Below are 23,479 nucleotides of genomic sequence, written 5' to 3'. Positions count from 1 at the left end.
TCTGTGGAGAAGGACCTTGGAGTCCCGATGGGTAAGTTATCCATGGAGCAACAATGTGCCCTTGTGGCCGAGAAGGCTAATGGTATCCTGGGGTGTATTAAGAAGAGTGTGTCCAGCAGGTCAAGGGAGGTTCTCCTCCCCCTCTACTCTGCCCTAGTGAGACCCCACCTGGAGTATTGTGTCCAGTTCTGGGTCCCCAGTTCAAGAGAGACAGGGATTTATTTGAGAGTCAAGTGGAGGCTACCGGGGTGATTAAGGGACTGAAATACCTGTCTTACGAGGAAAGGCTGAGAGACCTGAGGCTGCTTAGTCTTGAGAAAAAAAAGATTGAGAGGGGATCTTACTAATGTATATACATATCTGAAGGGTAAGTGTCAAGAAGGAAGGGCCAATCTCTTTTCAGACTGCTCTGGCAGGGGGATTGGACTTGATGATCTTCAGAGGTCCTTTCCAACCCCTAACATTCTGTGATTCTTACCTGCACCATAGGTTTCTGGTTCTTTCTTAGAACAGCGGCCTTTTGTTTTGGAGTTTTGTTGTGTTCCAGCTTGCTGCTTCTTCCCTGTTACAACACAAACAAGAAAGACCAGAAGACTTAATTCTGTGAGCCTTGTCACAAAAAAAGGCAGAGATTTTTTGCTAGGAGGCTGCTATTTAATCTACTGTCTCAAAGCTACTCAAGCAGGTATGAACGATTTTTAATTTATTTTTTTTGTAAGGAATGTCAAGATTACGTTCCCTTCTCCCATTCAAAACCCATAGCTGTTCACAGCTGCAGGCATTAGTCCCATCCAGGCATCTGTCATTTGTAGGGGTGTTCATGGACAAAGCTCAGGGGATGGGAACTCTTCATGCTGAAACCTCCTCTGTTCAGAGTATGGTGGAACCAATCTAACAGTTTGCTGACAACCAAAGAGACAGCCTCATTCCTCTACTCATTCCTGTTTTATTTAGACTAAACAACTCTTACTGTTTCTGTAGTTTCTCATGGGTTATTCTTTTTGCTTTTTTATCTTCTCTGTTCTCTTCAGCTGGTCCACACATCTCCTGAACTGCAGTGCCCACTGATGGACACAGCAATTAAGTGTGACCCTCCATGAGAGTAAAGGAATTGCTCCACATGCCTGAAAGTCTGTGCTCCTGCTCAAACACCTCAGAATAACATCTGCCTTTTTTAAGGAAAAGTATGACACTGTTGGTCTCTATTCAGCTTTTGATCTGTTCTAAATAATAAATCCTCTTCTGAAGAACTGACACCTAGGAGGTTGTTCTTGGTCTTTCAGCTGTGCTAGTATTTAACTACAGTATCTTTAACTTTACACACTATATTCCATTCTATTTTTTAAACTGTTTAAAAGCAAGACAACTTTCAACTACAGCCTTTTCTCCAACACATTTGCCATCCCTTTCAGCTTTGTGCTGCCTATGTATTTCCAAGTACCTGGCAACAAAAACAAAGTTAGAATTGAACCCAGGACAGATTGTGAACAATCTCAGAAACATTAAGGTTGGAAGGGACGCTCCGAGATTGCTTAGCTAGTGACCTCACTGTAGAAGGCTATCAGGTTGATCAAGCATGATTTGTCCTTCATGAATCCATGCTGACTACTGCAAATCACCACCTTGTTCTTCAGGTGTTTGGAAATGCTACCCAGGAGGATTCACTCCATCAGCTTCCCGGGGACTGAAATGATGCTGACCAGCCTGTAGTTCCCCAGATCTTTCTTCTGTCACTGAAGGTAGGAGTGTTATTTGCTCCCTTACAGTCTTCAGGAACCTCTTCTAGTCACCATGACCTTTCAAAGATAATTAAGAGCGGCCTCACAATGACATCAGCCAGCTCTCTCAGCACTCTGTGCAACCCATCAGGCCACATCGGACTTAGGTATGCCCAGTTTAAGTGCTCTAACCTCATCTTCTGTCACTGAGTGCAAGGCTTCCTTGCTCCAGACATTCCTTCTGGTCTCAAGTGCCTGGGATCCCTCAAGCATTCCTTTAACTGGGAAAGACAAGCACAGGAAGCATAATTCAGCCTTCTCCATCACATTTGGCACCAACTCCCCTGACCTGTTCAGCAGGGCACTCACGCTTTCCCTAGTCTTCCCTTTGCTGTTCATACACTTGTAGAATCTTCCCTTGTTGCTTTTTACATCCATTCCCAGATTCAACTCCAAGCTGGCCTTGGCTTTTCTAACCTCTTCTTTGCAAGACTAGACAGCAAATGTATACTTCTGTGTCACCTGCTCTTACTTTCACCACTTGTATACTTCCTTTTGCACCTAACCATTAATTAACAACCCTCTGAAGGCATGAAAGGCCTGTGGTGTCAAGCATTTCCTCCCTCCACCTCTGTGCTAAAAGAAAGTTAAAGTGGTTGGGTTTGATTTTTCTGTAACAAACCCATATTACTGCTTTCAACTACTCATTAATATCCCGACAATGTGTCTGATTATTTAGTCCAGAGCCTTTTTGGAAATTGAAATGAAGTAGATGAGCCTACACTTCCTGTGAGGAACTGCAGTGATGGCCTAACGGCCTGCATAGATGAGATAACAACAACGATTGAGATAACGACGATGATCAGGGGCGGAGGGGGCGCAGGTCCACACCAGCTGCTCACACATCTACAGCTCAATCACATGTACTCGTTGTGAAATCAAGATTCTAGGCCTATAAAACAGGGGGCTGCAATGGTGGGCTTTGGGAGTTTCATCTGCACTGACCATTGACACCGACCCTCCCCCATTGGCTCGACCAACGATGCTGGATCCAGGATCAACTGGTGATTTTCCTGTCCTCTTTATCTCTCTCTTTCTCTCTCGTCTCCCCCCCTTCCCTCTCATCCTTTTTTTCTCATCCCCTTTTCCTTAATATATATATATGCGGGTGGTTTTGTTTAGGTTGTTCAATATTAACTCCTAGTAGTGTAATAAATGTGTTACTTGTTATAAACAGACCTTGTGTGTCGCTGCACCGTAATCTGATCAAGGGGTGTTGGACAGTCGAGCTTTTACTCAGACTATCATACATTTACTCTTTCTGGGAAAAGACCAGGTCTGAGAGAAGGATTTTGAGCCCAGGTGTGGCCCTCTGAAGGAAGTTTGGAAAGCAAGGGGGTTCAGTCCTAACCTGCCTGGGCTGCCCAGTCTGAGCTGTACACATACAGGACTGGATCCAGCCGCCTCTGGCTCCTCTATTGCAGCAGGAGTTTAGAAAGCAAGGGGGTCCAGTTCTAACCTTCCTGAGTTATTAAATCTGGGCCGTGTCACTTCCCCTACTTCCTTTCCTCCCTTGGTTGGACTTTCTAGAGAGACTGAAACGAGAAGAAAGAACAGTCTCCTATACCAAAATAACCAGAATCAGAAATAAAATTGTAAGACAGCAGAGGATAGCATTTGGGCAAAGAGGAAGTCTGAAGTACCTGGAGCCTTGTAATTAGAAATTACAAGTTATTTGTATTACCCAAAATCTTCTGCTTCTTCTTGGGAGAGTCCTTAAGATCTTCGCCTTGCCCTTGCTCAGATTTCCTCTTGCCTTTCAGTTGTACTTCTCCTGCTAAAGAGTAACAACATAAATGCTTCAGTCTCATTATTCAGTTTCGACAACAGCCTTGAGTCTGCAGCTGCTTCAGCTTAGCCTCATATTCAATACTTTAAAAAAAAAAAAAAAAAGTAGTTTTTGTAAGGCACCTGGACACCAGTGAGCTAGACACAGCCTATTGACTCAGTAACATCTAGGCACTCCACAGCCTGAAATACTCCCACACAGAAAATATGGGTGAAACAGTGCCATGCTATGGTCTGGAAAAATAGAACTCCTCAGGAAGAGCCAGAAGGTGCTAGGTTATGACTTAAAAAGCTGATCTGTGCACACACAAAAAGAAGTGTAGAGAAACAGCAGCAGGTAGGGAAACCCAAATAATATTCTGCCTCCCATCACCATTTCCAGGCTTATGAAAGGCTTATCTCCTCCACGAACAGAGAGGTACAAAAGCACAATGGTTGTCAGGGCAACCTCAACTATCACCTCAAAGAACCAGACACCTTTCTCCCATGTCTGTCCCAGGAGACCCACTAGGACAAGCCAATGGGAGCTGCTCTCTCGAGCCCCTTTTGGAAGCAGGAAGGTGGAGAGTGGTGTGAAGGGAGAGTGGCAATGCCTATGATTATGTGACACATGGAATTCTAGCAAAGAACAATTCAGGATTACACAAGACTGGGGCGTTTAGGAGTGCTATCAAAGGAAGGGAAAAGGAGAGAATGAGCTGATTTGGGAAAGATCAAGTATAGGAAAACAGAGGTGTAGGAGGATAAGAAGGGCCACTTGCTTGTAAACAGTTGGCTGGTCAGTATAGAAATCTGGTCACGGCTGGCACGACATCAGAGGGACCAGGGGAGAGCAATGTCTGAGTGCCAGCCTGTCTGTAAGGTCTCCAACAGCATCTGGCACAGCTCTGTGGGACTCAGGCTACTACACCCACGTACCAGCAACTGAGGAGAACAGCAAGACTCCAAGTGGGACACGGCCAGACTCCAAGGAGACTGTGTTTAACTTCAGCTACAGGAGAGAGCCCACATTGCACACACGTGCTGTGCACACAACCATACACACACACACATACGTGTACTTCTTTTATATATACTTTTGATATATTCTGCTTTTCTCTCACATCTTCACCCTGATCAGTCAGAGAAGGAACCAGGATGGAGACTGCTGGTGCTCAGAGTGTTGAGCATGCCTCTGTGTTGAGCTGTGTGGCTGGCTCACTATATACGCTGTATCCGTGGGTTTATCCCCCAGGAATCATACATAGTCTTGCTGCTGGTTGGACCTGGGGGTGTGGAGCTGCAGCAATCTAGCTTCTGTCAAGCTACCACATTCTGCTCTCTCCACAACAGGATGGAACACAGCTTCTGACTTAGAGATAAGAAGAAAGTGAATTAAAGAAGAGTGAAGTTTTGGCTCTCTGCCACATGAGAAGCTTGGAAAATATCTCATAGGCTTGGAAATCTGCATGTTCCTACACAAATGTAAGACTCAAACCACTTCAAATCAGAAAATTATTTTCTCACTTCTGTCACTTACGAAAGAAATAAAAACATCCTTAAAAATAATAAATCTATCAACCACAAAAGCTGTGTCTAGTCCAGAATGCTGTTGAATGGTCCCTTTTTCTGCAACTTTAGACTTGTTTGTTTGGCTTTTAAAGCTCTCAAAAGCATATTCCTGATACGATTGGCAGAACCCTTACACATACATCTTCTGCAGATAAAACTGAGCTCAGTCACAGAAACATTAATTTTAAAGGGACTGGGTAACATCAGAGAATTTTACCTATGCTTCTGCAGTGGACGAAGTTCATTTCTCCTAATACATAAGCAGCATTACCAAGCTTGTAATTTGAGGCTGAACTGCAGCATGTCTTTCAGAGATCATCTAGTCTCTCATATGAGAACCAGAGAGAAAAACAGTTTTGCATCAAGCCAAGAGTGATGAGTACCTTTCTTTTCTGAAGATTTCTTAGTGCTGTTTTTGATTCCTCTCATTTCCAGCCAGTACGCAGGCCTGCGAATGGTCCTCTTGCTTCTGGACTCTGTGCTTCCATTCACTTGACTCTCAGGTGAGGCAGAAGAAACATTGCTGGCTGTCTCATCATAGCTACTGTGCAGTCCTAGGACAGTGGTTTCCACCTCCTCACATTGCTTAGACCTAGAAAATATCAACATGAAATCCTATGTATATGTATGCATACATGCACACACACAACCATAATACCATAGTAACTTCACAGACAACAACTTGCCTTTCATCTTCCCAGGTATTCTAAAAACTCATCTCACAGTTCATTGAATCTCCTGAGCTTTGTGAGCTCAAAAGTGCCAGCAAGAGAAAACATCCTAAATGTTATTTTTCAGTACATCTTTTAGAGAATGACATTAGAAAGCTACTCAAGAAGAACAGAAACAAATATTCATCCTACCGCAAACATTCAACTTAAGAAGCAGGCACAAGTTCATCTCAATTTAAAAAATATATTTATCCTTAAGAAACTAATGTGGAATGTAAGAATTCTTCTGCAGCCCATCATTGCTTTTTCCCTCCCACAAAGGTGTCATGACCCGGGTAGGGCAACCCAGGGAGATTCAGACTGGACCCCCTTGCTTTCTAAACTTCGTGGCTGGATCCAATCTTAGTCTCAGACCTGGCCCTTCTAGGGAGAGTGATTAAATGTCACAGTCTGAGGAAATGCTCCACTGTCTGATACCCCTTGATTAGATTAAGGTGAAACAACACTCAAGGTCTGTATGTGAATATCAGGATTAATTAAAACTATAGAAGGAATACTGATACTTCAATTACTATCTCAGGCTGCACAATCATAAAGGCTGGTTATTTAGATCACAAGTCATAACACATATATGGTTCAAGCTGAAAGACCTGAGAAAAAAATCATGGTTACGCCTTGTGTTAATAATTTTAGGGAGAAAAAGAGAATAGGACAAAAAAAGTTAGAGAGCGAGATAACAGAAAATCACCAGTCTTGGATTCACTGCAGGGCAACCCAACAGGGAAGAGTTGGTGAGGCTCCCAAAGTCCACCACTGCAGCCTCGTTTTCTAGGCTTTAGAATCCTTGTTTTGCAAGGATGGGTAAGTGTGACTGAGTCAGAAGACTGAGCAGCTGGAGTGGACCTGTCCTTATCTCAAGCCAGGGAGGCCACCATCATTGCTTCCCTCCTGTCAGGCAGGCCTTTTGGGATGCAAATTAAACTTTGTTAGTGGTTACAATGGGTTTCAACACCACTTCCCAGTAGTGCAGGTCCTGAGGACTGGACTCTCACAAAAGGGCAAGATTTTCTTCTCTGGGCATTCCCAGTATCAGAGCTGACACTACACAATTGAAAGACTTAAATCTAGGAAGAATTTTAACGAGGAAGGCTTTCAGCAACGAAGACAACCTTGTAGTGTTATCTCACAAATCACACTAGACTAAGACTAATCTAGGGTAGCTGGCAGCACTGGTTTTTCTTCCTAGAGATCAGAGGGAACTTTGCTTCACTATTCTCAAATATTTCTCACAGCCTTGAAGTGCCTGGACATTCACACCTGACAGCAACATGATTAGGAGTCTGTCCGATGAATTAGCACCCATGACCCCCAAATTAGGGGAGTAATTAGCAGGGGCAATGCATAACTTGTTGCCCATCCTTCCTGCCTTGTATCACACCTGTTGTTTTGCTTTCATTTGTCCTTGAGCAGCAGGCCTGGTTTTGGTCCCTTAGCTGGGTATAAGCAGCAGAAGGCCTTTGCTGACTTAAAAGGCATTTTGTTTAGCTGAATGCTCCCAGAATTCACAAACTGAAATAAGTAGATCACTCGAATGATGACTGTGATGGCCATCTCAGCAATTATGTCCCACACCCCGAGTTGTGGAGCTCACATCAGAAATTATTAAGTGTGGGACACTGATGGTACCAGGTCAGATCAGTACATGCTAAGCTTAAGGAAGTACTGCAGAAAGATGGGGAAAGGAAATCTCAAATTAAAGCCTTTCAGTTGCAATCACACTCAAAATACATAGATTTTGGAACACCATTTGGTCTTAAGCATATTTGTCTGCCCAGTGTTAAAATCCTTTAAAAAACAATACATGAAAGCTAATAGCCCTTGAAGTGTCAGAAATACACTTTTCTAAAAACAAAACAATAAGCAAAGTCAGTTGAGACTCTCATCACACAAACCAAAACTGTTGCAGCTCTTAAGACTCAGAATACTATTTAAAGACCAAATATGCTTTTCCAATAGGAATCTCTCAGCTTTTTTCTTGCCCTCAGTCAAACTAGACAACAAACATTCACATACTTTTTGTTTCCCAGAGACCTCTTCACCTTCTGTTGTCTGTGATGTCCAGGCTTGGTGTCCTAAAAAAGTAAAAAAAACATTAGCAGCATAATTTTTCTTCTTTTCGCAGCCAGCATGTTTCATTTTTTAGTTAAACAGAATCATCTGCACCTTGAGGATGTGCATACCATCCTTTGAATAGGAAACCAGTTTTTTACAACAAGGAAGTGTTTAACCTTCTCAACTCCAGCTGAACTAGAACTGGAATCAAAACAAGGATGAGCCCCACCACACACCCCAGATGAAAGCCAAGCATTCCCCTTGCACTGGGGCACAATGGAGTGCTCTTTGTCTCCCAATTCATTCAGCAGTACCTGCTTTCTGCTTAGACATTGTGTCTGTGTAGATACAAATATTTTAGATCCTAACACAGTTTTTCACATAGTACTTTTTTTTCCTTAATTAAATAATTCATGTATTTACCATGTCAAGAATGTTGTCTCTAGTCTCTTTTACACCTTGTTTTCATTTATCTCATTTTGTCATAGTCCATCAGTTGCCCAGATTTTCACTTTATCCAAAATCCTTCTTCTTATTAACAAGGAATTATGTCACTTATTTGTTGCTTCTCATACTTCTATTAAGACACATAATTTAAAAGATCCATTGGCATTTCCGAGTCAGTATAAACAACTAACTTGCTGCACGTTGTTCTGGGCATGTTCATGGTCTTGCCCTCTAATTTATGCATAGAAACAAGTAGTTCATGTTTCCCAGGCCCAGAGCCCGAGAGGCACCCTAATCCCCAGGCAGGAAACGCAGCAGTGAACCTGACATCAACAAGATGAACTTGGAACTCCGGCTGTCAGACATCTCTCTTGGAAAAGTGAGGGAACAACAGGAGAGAATCTCCCAACTGCTTGATCAATGGCTTCACAATCATATCTTGCCTTCTCTAGAAGTAAAGTCAGCTGAATGTTTGTACTACTTTGATAAGGTCTACAAGCATCTTGTAGTGTGAACACCAGTGTTTGGGAAACTCCTCTGGCAGAAACTTCACTTCAGGAGCAGCTAGAAACAAATTGTCTGGGAAGCTCTAATGATAAAAACAGGCAGGCACAGTCTGCTGCAATCTGCTGACCTGACCTAACACTAGAGAACCGAAACGACTGACAAACATGGCACATATTTTAAGATTATTTTTTTAAACTAAAAAAAATGTACATAAAATTGAAGATCACAGTTAAGGATCTGCAGTTGGAAAAAAAAAAAAAGCACAGATGAGCTGTCCAGCTTTTATTTCTGAGAGGGTAACAGAAGCAATAATGAAGGAGACATCTCGAGAAACTGGTGTTTAAACTTTTGAGCGTTTGCTATTTATACAGCGTACTTCCCACTTAGAAAACAGAGACCTAACCAGGACGCAGGAATGCCCAGGGTCTGCCCCTATGGAAAACTATGAAGTCAACTTCCTTGCACAGGTGAGAAAAACAGAAACAGAGGCCTGGAACGCGAAAAGCTGAAGGAACTGATCGGTGAGCAAGCCCATGCTGTGTCCCTACGGCCCCGCCTGTGACCGGGCACAGGTCCCGGCGCCGGGACGGGCCCCTCCACACCCCGCGGGGCACCCGGTGTCCTGCGCTGCGGGACCGTCCCCGCCCCGCAGCTGAAACACCCCGGGCTGGCTCCGCACCCTGCCAGGAACTCCTCGTTCCAGCCCCACGTCTCCGCTCTCGCCTGCGCCTCTCGTGGGCCCCCAGCTCCCGCAGAGACCCCTTCAGACACAACGCGCGGCGGGAGCCGGCAGCGCCTGCCCGCTCCCCCCGGCGCTCCGCCGCTCCCCCGGGCTCGGTGCCCGTGGCCAACCAGGCCTCCCCACGGCGCCGGGAGCGGCTCCCGCTCCGCCACCCGGGGACAGGGCCCAGCAAGGCGGGGAACAGAGCGGGACCGCCCGCCGAGCTCAGACCGCACGGCCCGCGCAGGCCGGGCCCCCTGTCCCGGCTCCGGCGAGAGCCCCGGGGCGGAGCGTCAGCCCCAGCGCGGCCGTGCCGGTGCCACCGGCCCATTCCCGCCACCCCAGCGGCGGAGCGCGGCGGCCCCGGCCCCGCAGGGCGGCCCGGCCCGCGGGCACTCACCGCGCCGCCGCCGCCGCCGCCCCGCATGGTGCCGGGGCCGGTGTCGCCGCCGCCGCCACGTCAGCGCGCGCCCCGCCCGCGCACGGCCACGAGGTCCCGCCGCTTCCGGCCGCCTCCTGACGGCGGCCCCGGCCCCGCGGGGCGTTGTGGCCTCCGGGCCCCGCCCCGACCCTCCGGCGCGGGGCGCAGCGCGCAGCCTGCCATCGGTGCCCGGCGGGGGAGGCGGCCGGGCCCCAGCCTGCCGGCGAGCGGCCGCGGGGCCGTGCTCCCGCTGCCCCGGAAGGACAAGGCGGTGCTGGGAAGATGGCGGCGGCGGCGGCGGGAGGGCCGGTGGCGGCCCCGGTGTGCGTGCTGGTGCTGGGCATGGCCGGCTCCGGGAAAACCACCTTCGTGCAGGTGAGGGGCGGCGGGGGGCGGTGGGAGCTGCCGGTGTCGCCGCGCCCGGCGGGGCCTGACGGTTCCTCGTGTCCCCGCAGCGCCTGGCGGCCCAGCTGCACGCGCAGCGCTGCCCCCCGTACCTGATCAACCTGGACCCCGCCGTGCGCGACCTGCCCTTCCCCGCCAACATCGGTGAGTCCGGCCGGGCCGGGCCCGGGCCCGGGGGGCGGGGGGCGGGTCTGCGGGGCCCGCGGGAAGGAGGGAAGTGAAACGTCCGTACAGAAACCAGGTGTTGGTTCTAGTGCTCGCCACGTTTGGCCGACACGGAGCAGGGGGCTGGGGCTCTGGCTGGGCTGCTTGTTGTCCCTAAGCGATTCCAAGTCCTGGCACCAGTTTTTTAACTGAACTCCATCTTTAACGTGCTCTTTTCTAAGGCCGAAGGCGTTTTTTCCATCGCGTTTGTACTTTGTTTTTTGTTTTTTTTTTGTTTTACACCATCTGGTGTGTTTGGATTCTTGCGTGTTTTTTCTCGGTAATGGGCGTGTTGGCAGATTCGATGTGGTTCCCTGCATCCAGAACGGTGGGAGCCATTTATACAGCCAAATAATGCTTTAAAACACTTAAAAGATGTGAATTTTAGAGAAAGTGCCTTGAGAATAAAACAGACCTTATGTTTAGCTGTTCCAAAGGGCTTAGCAGTCAGGTTTGTGAGAAGCCTGCCTCGTAAGCTTTCTGAAGTTCATCACCCTATATCTCCAGAGGATAAGAAAGGCAGTGTGAATTCGAAGTTGTTTTACTGATGTCAGGTGAATAATTAAGAGTATCTGTTCCAGTGCTGGACCTCTGATTGCACATCTATACTTTAAGTGTTGTTGATCACCCGGGAATACAATTAAACTGAAGTGGTTGCTGCTAAATACCCAAATTGGTGATGTTTCACGTGAATTTCGTTTGGTTTCTGAAGTGTGTTGACAGTATAGCAAATCTGTTAGATTTATTTGTTCTACCTGGGAGATTTTTCGTGTCGGTGCTAGACTATTACTGAGACAAAAGGGGACTAGCTCAAAAGAGAAGGGCTTTTACCTCTCGGCAAACTGATGAAGAAGGATGTTTTTAAAATGATGTCCTAAAACTAATCACGTGTCTTTCTCCTCTCTAGATATCAGGGACACTGTGAAGTACAAAGAAGTCATGAAGCAGTATCCTTTTTTTTGTTCTAAGTAATGTTTTTTTGCAATCTCAGATGTGGTGAAAATGGCCTATCACTTCTGCACAGTACAGAGAAGAGCAGGAGGTGCTGGGTATTGCAGTGGTGCAGAATGTTGGGTGAATTTTTTGACTATGTATTTCATGTACGTGAGGTTAGAAACGTATGTTGTACAATATTTGATACTCCTTAGGTAATTTTTCTCCTTTGCTAGAAGTGATTCTGCGTCATCCCCATGTTTAAACAGATCTAGTTATATTTGTTATAAACAAATATGCAAATTCCTATTTGCCTGTAGTAAGTGCAGAAAACTATTTCCACAGTTTGACCATCAAGGACTGTTGTCTTCCTGAATCTCCAAGACTGTTGGCTCTTGCTGCAGAGTAGTTTGATGACCATAGTTCAGGAACGTTGCACTAAAATGACTGCACTTCTAGAGGGGTATGGAGGTCCTTTGGCTCCCAAGTAACAGCTGGTGCAGATGGAGATAATATACAGTGTTTGGATTTGACTTGCTAGTGTGACTTTTAATATTTCAGACACTATTAAACATGGTGGGGGGAAAAGGATTCTTGATTTTGGCTATTGTTTGATTTGGAGTTACCAGCAAAACATCCAAATGTAAGTTTTGGTTTGGTATGTAGGTGCCGTATTTGCTTTGCTGTGTCTGTTAGCCATTGCTGGAGTGTAACCATCTCATTAAATAGCACTTAAGGAGAGAGTCTGGCCTCATGTTTTGATATTGAGAGTAGTGAACCTAGAAGGCAGTATGTACTGGTGAATCAGTGTTGGTTCTTATGCAGTAAAAACCCCCCAAACCAAACAAAAGCAGATCCTTTGTTTCTTTCAACATAATTAGTATACAGATCGATATGCATGAGAAAGGATTTTGAAATCTTCATCTGTAAGCTGACACTGAGTATCTTTACAACATCCATTCTCATTTAAATTCTGAAAAAAAATATTTGTGCAGGACATCTTTTCTTTATCTCTTGAATTATAAATTCTTAAAATTAAGTGCTTTCAGGACATTGTTAAATTCAGAGGCACTGCCTGTGTTGTAAACCTTTTTAGAAAGGCAAAGAAAGCTTTGATGTATACACATATGTATATTTTCTCTTTGTGCAGAATGGTAATGCTTGAATAATGGAAAGGGGAAGCCATTGTGAGCTCCTCTTCTTGTCAGTCACATATGTTTGGCCAAGAGTGAGATAGAGCATTTTGTGTTTGTTTTGTTACTGCATCACTTAGAAGACAAGTGTGTATTAAGGGTATTTTTTTTCTGCACGGCATCCTGTGCACGTTGCACATTGCCAGCTATTCTCAGAATTGACAGATGAGCTCTCTGAGCTCTGCATAATCGTCTGCTTTCCTCAACGAAGCATCTAGATATGGACTGGGTCCAAATGGTGGAATAGTGACCTCTCTCAATCTGTTTGCTACAAGATTTGATCAGGTACGAGGTTGTTCTTGTGTGATGCTGTGCTGGGAGGCTGTGGGTTTTTTTGCGTGTTTGGAGTCTCAGAGAGCACTGTCTTCAGCTCTTGCACAAGTTCCCACCCCAGGCTGATGTAGCATTATGATTTAAGGGAGCAGTCCATTACCAAATAACCAAATTACCTCTTAGTAAAAAGGTGGGGAACAACTGCATTTGTTACATCATTTCTTTAGCCAAGTACTAATACACAAACAAAACCAAGGCTGTCTTTGACTTATGCAGTGTCTGAGTGTTTTCCACCCTTCTGTAGTAGAGCATGTTCACATAGTGAAAAACTTAAGAGGCCTTTTTCTTCTTTTGATACATACGTGCAGCTGTGCATGTTAATGTAGTTTGTGACAAAACCATTGTGAAAGTCTCTTGTGGCAAGCCTAAATGCAAAGTGTTCTCCTTCTTTTTCAATCAGGTAATGAAGTTTATTGAAAAAAGACAAAATGCATCCAAGTAAGTACATTCTACCAAGTTCTACTTTTTCTGGGATCAGTGTGGGAAAATGATGTGAAATCCTAAAAAGGTGCTCTGCATATTTTCTAGTCATTTTACAGTCTTGGTATAAATTTTACATGGGAAAGGGCACAGAATTAAGAGATAAACTAGGCTTTCTTTGGCTACATTGAAGAAAGGTCTGCTGAATCCAGTTCTGCTTTTCTTGTCTTCTATTAGATTGTACTTGTTTTTTTCTGGTGCACTGTTCAAATAGGCAATAAGTAATTCTACATCTGAAGAGTGTGAGGTACTAAGTGTATGTCAAATTGATGCTTTTACCTGAAACAGAATCTGAAGAGAGTACATGCTTTTTAGTTACAGAATGCACACAGGAAGTTTTCAAGCATGCACATAAATCATGTCACTGTTTAGGAGAAGCTTTTCTGATCTGTAACAGAATAATGTGATTTGCTGTTAGGTGCTTGTGGTAATCTAGTCAGAACAGGACCTTGTGCTTGACTGATTTTCCTTTCTTGTTTGTTGGGGGTGACTTTCAACAGGTATGTTATTATTGACACACCAGGGCAAATTGAGGTGTTCACCTGGTCAGCATCAGGGACCATCATAACTGAGGCCTTGGTAAGTGTTTTCTACGACTTGACAGTGAGCCTGTGTGAAAGAAGTGGCTGCTGATGTTGATGTTGAACAGAATATATTTCTAATTAAAATATATTTTACTTGGTATTTCCAGGCTTCCTCTTTTCCTTCTGTTGTAGTTTATGTGATGGACACCTCTCGCAGTACTAACCCTGTCACCTTTATGTCCAACATGCTGTATGCCTGCAGGTAAGAAATCCAGGTAAACAAAGATGTTAAGCAGCACCAGTCCCAGTACTGATCCTTCGGGAGCACTGGTTGCCATTTGGACAGCTCCAGACACACTGGTCTTTACATAAGTAGTTAGTTCCTGGTTTAACATGAAAAAAAGAAACAAAACCGGCAAATCCAAGTATGGATGTAGGAAAATGATAAAAATCAGCATATCTACAGCTGCCATAACTCATGGTAAATGTCAGTAAAAGATTTTCAAAACCCTATCAATCCTTGTACCAAGGTGAAAAGCTCACAGTGATAAGAGCAATCAAAATGTCTTCCCACATGCTGCATTTTCTGACATTAGTGTTGAGCAAAAGATGCTGGAATGCATGCAGCAAAATGAATATGTAAGCTCATGTTTCAAGGTAGTTTTGCTTTGTGGATGTTTTGAGTTACCTGAATTCCTTGTTGAGTTCATAGATAGTGTATCAGAATCTAAGGTTTGAGTCAGAAAAATTAGAAAACGCAAAGAGATTTAAAATGTGTGCTTACATCTTGGGGCTGGGACATGTTCTGTTCAATTATGATAAACAGGGTCTGGGTGAAAATTACATTCTAATTGCTGTAGAGGAAAAGAGTTGTCTCTTGAAGTCAAATGTGTTCAGCTTTGTACGAGTCATACCTGCCTTCCACTTAACTTGTTCTTATGTTCTAGTGAGATTTAAATTAATTTTTATGCTTTTTGTGTTTTTTTTTTTTTTGTTCCCCCTCCAGTATCCTGTACAAGACAAAACTGCCTTTCATTGTTGCCATGAACAAAGTAAGTTAAAGCTATGGTTTCTGTGTCCTAGTGGAACATTGTTCTGTTCAGCTTGCTTTGCAGTTGTGTCTTTCTCTTACTACAATAATCGATTTTCTAGAAAAGAGAGGCAGGGAGGGAGCTGCAGGCTGAAAAGTGAGTCTAAAAGGATACCTTAATCTGGTTTTAAAATGCACAAGAAGAACCAGGGATGGGCAGTTACACCTAAACATTCAAGTTAGAGATTATAGGGACACTTCGACAAAAGGTTTTCACCTTATCCCTAGGCTATAAGGAAACTTAACTTCATAACAGAAGGGTAGGTTCAGTACTGAATTCCCTGCCTCCCCAGAACAGTCGTCTTAATCATTGGTTGTTTCTGCTCAGCAGCAGGCTGATGACTCACAGGAATTGTGTAACACCTGCCTGTTTTGGGGAAGGAGTCCCATGTGTTGTTGCAGACAGAATTTGATGAAAGGTGTTTGGTCCTGATCAGTGACACTAAAAATGTGCTTGTCTGTGCCAGAAGGCAGATACTTACAGGCCCAAGGGCACATCTCTGCTGTTATATAAGGTACTTGTAGCCTTCAAGGGATGTTTTTGAATTTAATAGCTTTTTAAACTTAACAATTTCACATATTAAAAGAATCCCGTTAGATTTTTGGTGTGGGTGCTCTTCCTTTTCCCCACAGACACCTTTGTATTCAGGGCATTGCTCCCCACCCAACACAGCAGGCTTTGCATGTGCATCCCACACACTTCCTCTGGAAACCCCAGCTTTGAATGAGATGTTGTACCTCACACCAGCCCAGGAGGATCAGTGTCTGGTGTATTCAGCTACACATATCCTGCCAGTGACCCAAACCATGCATGTCTTTGGTAGCTTCTTGCTTACTTAGCAGGTTCTTACACACTGGTGGCTGTCTAGAATTAGAAAGAAATTTTAGGGTAAGCTGTTAAGATTTTTCTGTAGAAAAAGGCATGAAGTAGGAAAATCATTCTCTCTTAAGAAAATACATTTTATTTTAAAAGACTGGAAGAAATGGGACTTCCATCAGTGTATGTGAGGAAAGGTAGGCCCAAGGCTTAGAATTCATAACTTTGTTTTGATCTGATGTTCAGCCTTCAGTAGAAAGTCAAGCTGTTGTGGTTTAACCCCAGCTGGGAACGAAGCACCACGCAGCTGCTGGTTCACTCCTGCCCTGGTGGAATGAGGGGGAGATTTGGAAGGGTGAAAGTGAGAAAGCTCGTGGGTGGAGATAAAGACAGTTTAATAGCCATGTGTGCAAGTAAAGCACACCAAGGAATTGATTCACCACTTGCCATCATCAGGCAGGTATTCAGCGTTCTCCAGGACAGCCGGGATCCAACATGCATAACAGTGACTTGGGCAGACAAATGCTTTAACTGCAAATGCACACCCTCCCAATCCTTCTTCTTCCCCCAGTGAGCTCTTCCTGAGCATGGTGTCATAGTGTGTGGAATATCCCTCTGGTCAGTTGGGGTGAGCTGTCCCAGCTGTGTCCTCTCCCAGCTTCGTGTGCACCCCCAGCCTACTTGCTGGTGGGATGATGTGAGGAGCAGAAAAGGCCTTAATGCTGTGGAAGCACTGTTCAGCTATAACAAAAGCATTTCTGTGCTATCAGCACTGTTTTCAGCACAAACCCACAGCACAGCCCCCTACTAGCAGCAATGAAGAAAATTAATTCTATCCCCACCACAACCAGCACAGAAGCCAACAGTGTTTGAAGAATTTTTGACAAGCATTTTGAAGCTAGCTCTTGATAAGAACTGAAGAATCCCAAGGAACTGATACGTGTGCAGTGACAAAGACATAGATTTAAGGAATTTTAAGATTTGCAGAGGGGAAAAAATAATATAATTTGTAGAGTTGATTTAATTTGATGTATATATTTTAATCAAGCTAACTCTAAATAGTTCAGGCTTTGGCCCTTGATGGATTCAGTTCTGTCTCAAATCTTTTGAGTAATGCTAGGCAATACTTTATCTATTTTCCTCCTTTCCAATAGTGCTAGGAGATGAAATACATCAGAGTTTTAGACACCTCTATATTGTGATAACAGTGGATATATATGTGGTACGTTTGTAAAACTCTTTAATAGACTCTTTGCATGGTAATCCATGTAAAATTATGGAACCATCCCACCTGTTTGTGTCCATTATCTTGCACTAAATTTAGTTTATAGCTTCTTCAGGTCAGAGCATAGCTCATGTTTCATAAGATCCTGCAGGCTTTTACCCAATGTGGAAATGGCCCCCAAGCCAATCAAGAAAGGCCTCAATCATACATTCTAATATAACTTAACCTTTCTTGTACAGTACAGAATTTTTGAATGTCCCTTTCAAGTAAACCATAGAAGTCTTTAGACTTGCAGTTGTCTGTTTAAACATACCTTCTTAAAACTGGGGTAGTCATTGTTTTTCTTCTTTTCCTGTATTCGGGTAGTTGGTTTGATAACAACAGAGCTTGGAAAACTTCAGGGCTGAGTATTTTGGAAAGAGCAGCATTTTGAGAGTGAGTTTAAAATGGAAATTTTGTATTTGTCTACCTAACAGCCTAAGGCTAAGAATTCTTCATTATTGTTTCTGAAAATTTTCTCTTCTTCCAGACTGACATAATTGACCACAGTTTTGCAGTGGAATGGATGCAGGACTTTGAGACTTTTCAGGATGCCCTGAATCAAGAGACATCCTATGTCAGTAACCTGACTCGTTCTATGAGTTTAGTGTTGGATGAATTTTACAGTTCACTGAAGGTAAGAATTTTCCTTTTTTTTTCCCACCTCTCATAAAAGCCTGGAGAAGAGAAAGCTCTGGAAGATACTACTGATGTGCATAAATACTTGATGGGAGGGTGTAAGGAAGATAGAGGCAGGCTCTTTTCAGTGGTGCACTGTGAAAAGACAAGAGGCAACAGACACAAAGTGAAATACAGCAAACTGTGTTTAAACAGAAGAGGGGAAAAGAATTACTGTAATTTTACTGATTGAGCACCAGAACAGGTGGTCCAGAGAAACGTGGAGATACTCAGAACATGCTCAGGCAAGAGCTTGAGCAACCTGTTCTAGTTAACACTGCAGGAGAGGTTAGACTAGGTGATCTCCAGAGGTAAGTTCCAACCTCAACCATTCTGTCCTTCTGTAAAAGGACTTTGCACTGCCCTTTAGAACTGGAAGCTGTTGATGAGCCTTGTGTTGAGAGTGACAATTTGCTGCTTTGAATAAAAAGTGACTTCAGGTGCTTGTCACATTGGAGTGGCAGCCTCTGTCATTTAATACTGACTTGTGACTGATGATTACAAGAAAGCTGAGGTAGGCTGGTAAGAGGTGTAATGTTCTGTTCTGTGGTGTCTCCCATCTGAGATAATTTTCCTTGTTTTGAAAGTGTCAAGTACAGTTGGGCAATTTACTATATAGGAAGAAGGGAAAGAGTCAAAACCAACCAAACAAAAATCCTGCATGTTTGCAAAAGCAAGAAAAAGTGTTTTTTTTTCCTCCACTTACTGGGGTTTGAGAAGACAAATCCATTCCGTTTCCCTGAAATCTTGACCATCCAATACCCCTTGATCAGATTAAGGTGTAGTGACACACAAGGTCTGTTTATAACAAATAACACATTTATTACCCTAGCAGGAGTTAATATTGAAGAACCTAAACAAAACCACCCACATATGTATATTAAGTAAGGAAAAGGGGATGAGAAGAAGGGGGTGAGGGGAGATGAGAGTGAAAGAGAGATAAGAGGACAGGAAAATCACCGGTTGGTCCTGGATCCAGCATCATTGGTCCAGCCAACGGGGGAGGGTCGGTGCCGATGGTCAGTGTAGATGAAACTCCCAAAGCCCCCTGTTTTATAGGCCTAGAGTCTTGATTTCACAAGTATGTGTGATGGAGCCTTACATGTGTGAGCAGCTGGTGTGGACCTACACCCCCTCCGCCCCTCGATCGTCCTCGTCAGTCGTTGTCATTATCTCATCTCTGCAGGCCCAAGGCCTATGCAGGCCATTTCTGCAGTCTCTGTCCTCCCAGGCAGGCCTTTTGGGATGCATATGAGTAGGGGCTGCAATGGGGTTTCAATACCATTTCCCAAAATAGGTCGGGGGGGCTGGTCCCTCACAATGGCCAGAAGTGTAATGACAGACAAGTTCAAATTGGAAAGCAGATGTGCATTTTGAATGTGTTGCCATAGTAACCTCCCCTTGAGGTATTCAAGGCCAGGTTGGATGGGACTCTGAGCAACCTGATCTAGTGGGAGATGTCCCTGCCCATGCATGGGGGTTGGATCTGGATGATCTTTACAGTCCCTTCCAACCCAAACCATTCTGTGGTTCTGTGCAATTCTCCATCTCTTGCTGTTCTGAGGGTTGGATTTGGGTAGCTTTTAAAATGTGCTTCGTCTACATAGAAAGCTTTAGACCAAACTTTCAGAGCAAAAGGTCAGTTCTTGTGGTCTATTTTGCTCTTTAATTCTAGTACACTGATATTGGCGTAGTCATACTAACCACTTATAATACTAGGTTCAGAATGAACTTTGGATAATTAACAGTAACCAAGTAAAGAAATCAAAGACTTGACCTTTATTTTGAATTGCCTGGTCCTGTTCACTATGTCTAGATATAGTATTATGTTAACGTATTCTTTGTGGGGTATTGAGATTGGAGGTACAATGATGGGTGCAGAGGCAGGGTTTTTAAGCTGTTGCTTTCAGGACCTGAAGGGGCTACAGGAAAGCTGGGGAGGGACTTTTGACAAGGGCAGGGAGTGATGGGATGGGGGGAAATGGTTTCAAGCTGCAAGAGGGGAGATTAAGATGAGATCTGAGGAAGAAATTCTTTGCTGTGAGTGTGGTGAGACACTGGCCCAGGTTGCCCAGAGCGGCTGTGGCTGCCCCATCCCTGGAAGTGTTGAAGGCCAGGTTGGATGGGGCTTGGAGCACCTTGGTCTACTGGAAGGTGTCTCTGCCCATGGGTGCTTTGGGACTAGATGAGCTTTAAGGTCCCTCCAACCCAAACCATTTTATGATTTTCCCCACACACACCCTGTGGTAAAATTTGTAAGAGAAAGAAAGAAACAAAGGTAAAAAACTAAACCAAAACAATCCCAAACAAAATACAGCAGTAGCAAACATTGCAGCAGGTGGAGAAAGACATTGAAAGTAGGAATGACAGAAGCAGAAGTATTACTGCATACTCTTATGCCACTGTGATGGTTAAATGGGTATCATTAGATTCCCCTATTTTTCAAATTTAGTGTTTGGTTTGTTTTTTTAATTTCTGATTAGTCTTTGCAGCTTTGATAATTCATCAGTCACCCAAAAGTTTGGTTCAGTTACTCTTCAGTTCTGGTGTATGGTTTTCTTTTATAGGTGGTTGGTGTTTCTGCTGTGCTTGGCACTGGACTGGATGATTTTTTTGTTCAGCTTTCTAAAGCTGTAGATGAATATGAGAGGTAAGGTGATAACCTTTGGACCCTGACCCAGTGAATACTTGCTGAAGCTACTGATTCATGAGCCCACTCCTTTGATTTGAAGGATTTGTTACTTTTCTCAGCCAAGGTAGTCTAGGGTTTCTAATAAACCTAAGTGTCACATATCTGTGATTAGAGGAGAGCGATAGATCTGCTGATTGGGAATAGCAGTGAAATTAACTACCTCAGTCGAGCTGCTTTAATTTCTTAGCCAACAAGGTAGTGTGAGAAAGGGGGTTGTTTTAATTAAATATGTTCACTTATTTTGCCTTTATTGGTTTCAGATTCCAAATCTGGGTAAAAAGAACTGTTGGTCTTACTCTAATGTGCCTCAACCATGAAAGTCTAGAGCAGACTTTTTTTTGGTAGAAATAAGTCTCTAATTTGATCCTTACTTAGTGTAAATCGTGTATTAGTTCAGACTGAATGCACTATTTTGATTTATCTTTTTAGAGAATATCGTCCAGAATACGAACGCCTAAGAAAAACACTGGTAAGTATTTTTAGCTACTGTGTACCTGGGTGGTGTATCTTGGGGTAATTTGCCTCTATGTTGAGAGGTCTAACATTTCATTTCTAGTCATACTCAGAGTGGAAAAACTCATTTCCTGAAACTCACCATCTGTTTTGCTTTGGGTTTTTTTGGTCTAGATTTGGTGGAGCATATCTTTGCAAAAATAAAGATGCTTTGTAGAACACGTCTTGGATGTTGCTCAGTGTTTTAGTGCTAATAATTTATTTGGGCAAATTGTGAGAAAATATTTGGGAGAGATTTTTTTCTATCTTCTGTTCAGGAGGATAGAGACTCTTAATAATAACCTTCCAAAGTGATTTGTCGAGAATATATAGATGTATCTTTCCACACCAGAGAAGTGTTACTGTTTTGACTTAGACAAGTAATAACAAAGACTGAGTTACAGTGTGTCAAAATCAGTAGCTCTGCTCACCTTGCGTTCTGGTTGTGCAAAGGGCAGTTCTCTGCAGGCACAACTGCACTGAGTTTGACTTTCTGATGTTGCTGAAAATGTTCTTGAAGTCCATCATGCTGGCGGTTGCCTTCCAACTAAGTTCTGTGTGTCTTTAGTTGTAATGTAAGACCTGCTTATTGACTTCAGCTTTCTGGCTAGGGAACAGGCTGCTAGTATTTGGGCAAGATTACTCTTCTACTAATGCTTTAAACATACTCAGAATCCACGTGTAACTTTGTATCTACAGGAGGAAGCTCAAAATAAACAAAAGAAAGAGCAGCTGGAACACTTGTGGAAGGACATGGGCAGCGTGTGTGTGCAGGGGAACACACTTGCAGGTACCCTACTAGGAAAGGAAGACCAAGTTTACTGCAGAATTTGTCTGAAGAGTCTGCCTTGAGAAATCACATAGGGGTTTTCTGTCTTCACAGCAAAAGCATGAAAGGAGCCTTGTGCTAGTAAAGAGGAGTGGGACATTAGTTCCTGTGGGATAGGTTAGACTTTGCTCTTCTGTGTTTCAGCCACAGACATGAGAAGAAACCTTCTGTGTAGATAAGGCAGTGGATGTACTGGAAGTAATGAAATACTTAAGAGAAGGTGAAACAGTCAGACTATGAGAAAACTCTGCTGTTGTTTGAACTGTTGCCTTATAGGAGGCTGAGTATGGTGCTGATGCAGTCAGTCCTGTATCTTTGGAGTCCAGAAGCAGCTTTTCTGTCCCTTTAGAGCAGGTATTACTGTGTTTATGTGCAAATAGAAATTGTCAGGGCATGAGCTAACTTGTTAGCATACAGGTTTGTGTATAGCCGTTTCTATTGCCTTAAAGGGTCTGATGATGCTTCTGCAATGGGTCCCTCTGAGCTGATCCTGACACGAGGAACTCTCGATGATGAAGAAGAAGAAGAAAGGGAGAGTGATACTGATGACATTGACCATGAAGGTAAGGGAATGAGGGATCTGATCTGGTCTAAAAGTCACCTGTCTAGTCAGGAAATACCCTCTGTATTTTGTTAACTGGATTGACTATAATGACAGTGAACCTGATTAGTGCATGGTATGTTTCATCATTTTTTTGTCATTACAGTTTCTGCCCCTGGCTCTCCTCCCTTTTCCTGTGACTCCTAGTCTTGAAGTAATCATCTAATTTCTTAGTGTGTCATTTTTCTTTCTACAGCTCGCAGACTTAATCTTCATTTTTTCCCTGTTTCATTGATTTTTAGGATCACTTAGTTATTTTTCCTTGTAGTGAGACTGAAGATCAAATAGACTTTGTGTCACTCCGACTAGGCTGACTCTAGCTTTCTTCAGTAACACAAGTAGCCCAAGTTCTGAAATAGTGCTGAACTGTGTTTTATTTTCCCCCTAGTTACTGAGGAGAGTCGTGAAGAACCAGCCTTTAGAAATTTTATGCAAGAGACACGGATGAAATACCAGAGAAGAAGCAATCTGAATCAGTGAGACCTTCTGAAATAGAGGGTTTGGAATCCATTGTAATGGAGTTATAAGTAAAGGAACAGCATACAGAAACTTGCATGGATCCATGAATGAATTCTTCTATCTGTGAGCAACTTTCTCTGATGTATTTATCTTCCTGCAGAAACTGTTGGTCATGCGAGTTGAAGGGCTTGTATCCAACTGACTGCACATTTGTCCATCTGTCTGTGTCTTCCTGAAGCGGAAGGAACAAGATAGCACTTTCTTTTGCTCCAGGTTCTTCAGATGTGCCTGTTGAGAGCTTAGATTTTGAGCTCTTGACAGGATGAGCATCCAGAGTACTTAGTGGTCTCTAAGAGTGCTTTCTGTTCACATTGTGCAGACAGGTGTCTGCTGCAGCCCGGGCACAAGTAAAACCTCTCCTGTACAAAACCTCACCAATGTAGTGTTTCATGTTTTGGTTTTAATTAAATATATTTTATGTACAAACAA

General features: G+C 43.7%; 2 protein-coding genes across 3 annotated transcripts in view; one reads left to right on the top strand and one right to left on the bottom strand.

The window, feature by feature from the left end:
* ZNF512 (zinc finger protein 512) overlaps positions 1–10,197 on the bottom strand; it is a 20,450-nt gene extending 10,253 nt beyond the window's left edge. The window contains exons 1-5 of one of the 2 annotated variants that reach the window (XM_051614636.1): positions 9,976–10,197; positions 7,862–7,920; positions 5,501–5,709; positions 3,463–3,555; positions 479–562 (exon numbers count right to left, since the gene is read on the bottom strand). In XM_051614636.1, coding sequence (XP_051470596.1) covers positions 479–562; positions 3,463–3,555; positions 5,501–5,709; positions 7,862–7,920; positions 9,976–10,002 — 472 coding nt within the window. In that variant the 5' untranslated portion in view covers positions 10,003–10,197. Of the gene's footprint in view, positions 1–478; positions 563–3,462; positions 3,556–5,500; positions 5,710–7,861; positions 7,921–8,323; positions 9,026–9,975 lie in introns of those variants that run through there. The other variant, XM_051614637.1, reaches the window with a different exon arrangement.
* GPN1 (GPN-loop GTPase 1) lies at positions 10,155–23,479 on the top strand. The gene is made up of 14 exons (XM_051614648.1): positions 10,155–10,371; positions 10,452–10,545; positions 11,513–11,552; positions 12,950–13,016; positions 13,465–13,502; positions 14,045–14,123; positions 14,236–14,330; positions 15,075–15,120; positions 17,730–17,876; positions 20,485–20,567; positions 21,039–21,078; positions 21,801–21,891; positions 22,380–22,493; positions 22,920–23,479. The coding sequence occupies exons 1-14, from the start codon at positions 10,279–10,281 to the stop codon at positions 23,009–23,011; spliced, it is 1,119 nt and encodes a 372-aa protein (XP_051470608.1). The 5' UTR covers positions 10,155–10,278; the 3' UTR covers positions 23,012–23,479.

This window comes from Apus apus, chromosome 3 (genome assembly GCF_020740795.1).
Source record: "Apus apus isolate bApuApu2 chromosome 3, bApuApu2.pri.cur, whole genome shotgun sequence".
Classification (NCBI taxonomy): domain Eukaryota; kingdom Metazoa; phylum Chordata; class Aves; order Apodiformes; family Apodidae; genus Apus; species Apus apus.
The sequence above is the reverse complement of the archived record's forward strand: the minus strand, read 5'-3'. Positions and strand labels throughout refer to the sequence as shown.

What these genes read in the sequence shown, in the direction of transcription:
- GPN1 (XM_051614648.1), top strand. Translation starts at nt 10,279, where the DNA reads ATGGCGGCGGCGGCGGCGGGAGGGCCGGTGGCGGCCCCGGTGTGCGTG. An exon ending in TTGCTACAAGATTTGATCAG is followed by an intron (nt 13,017 to 13,464) that starts GTACGAGGTTGT and finishes TTTTTCAATCAG; the next exon opens with GTAATGAAGTTTATTGAAAA. An exon ending in GCTGTAGATGAATATGAGAG is followed by an intron (nt 20,568 to 21,038) that starts GTAAGGTGATAA and finishes TTATCTTTTTAG; the next exon opens with AGAATATCGTCCAGAATACG.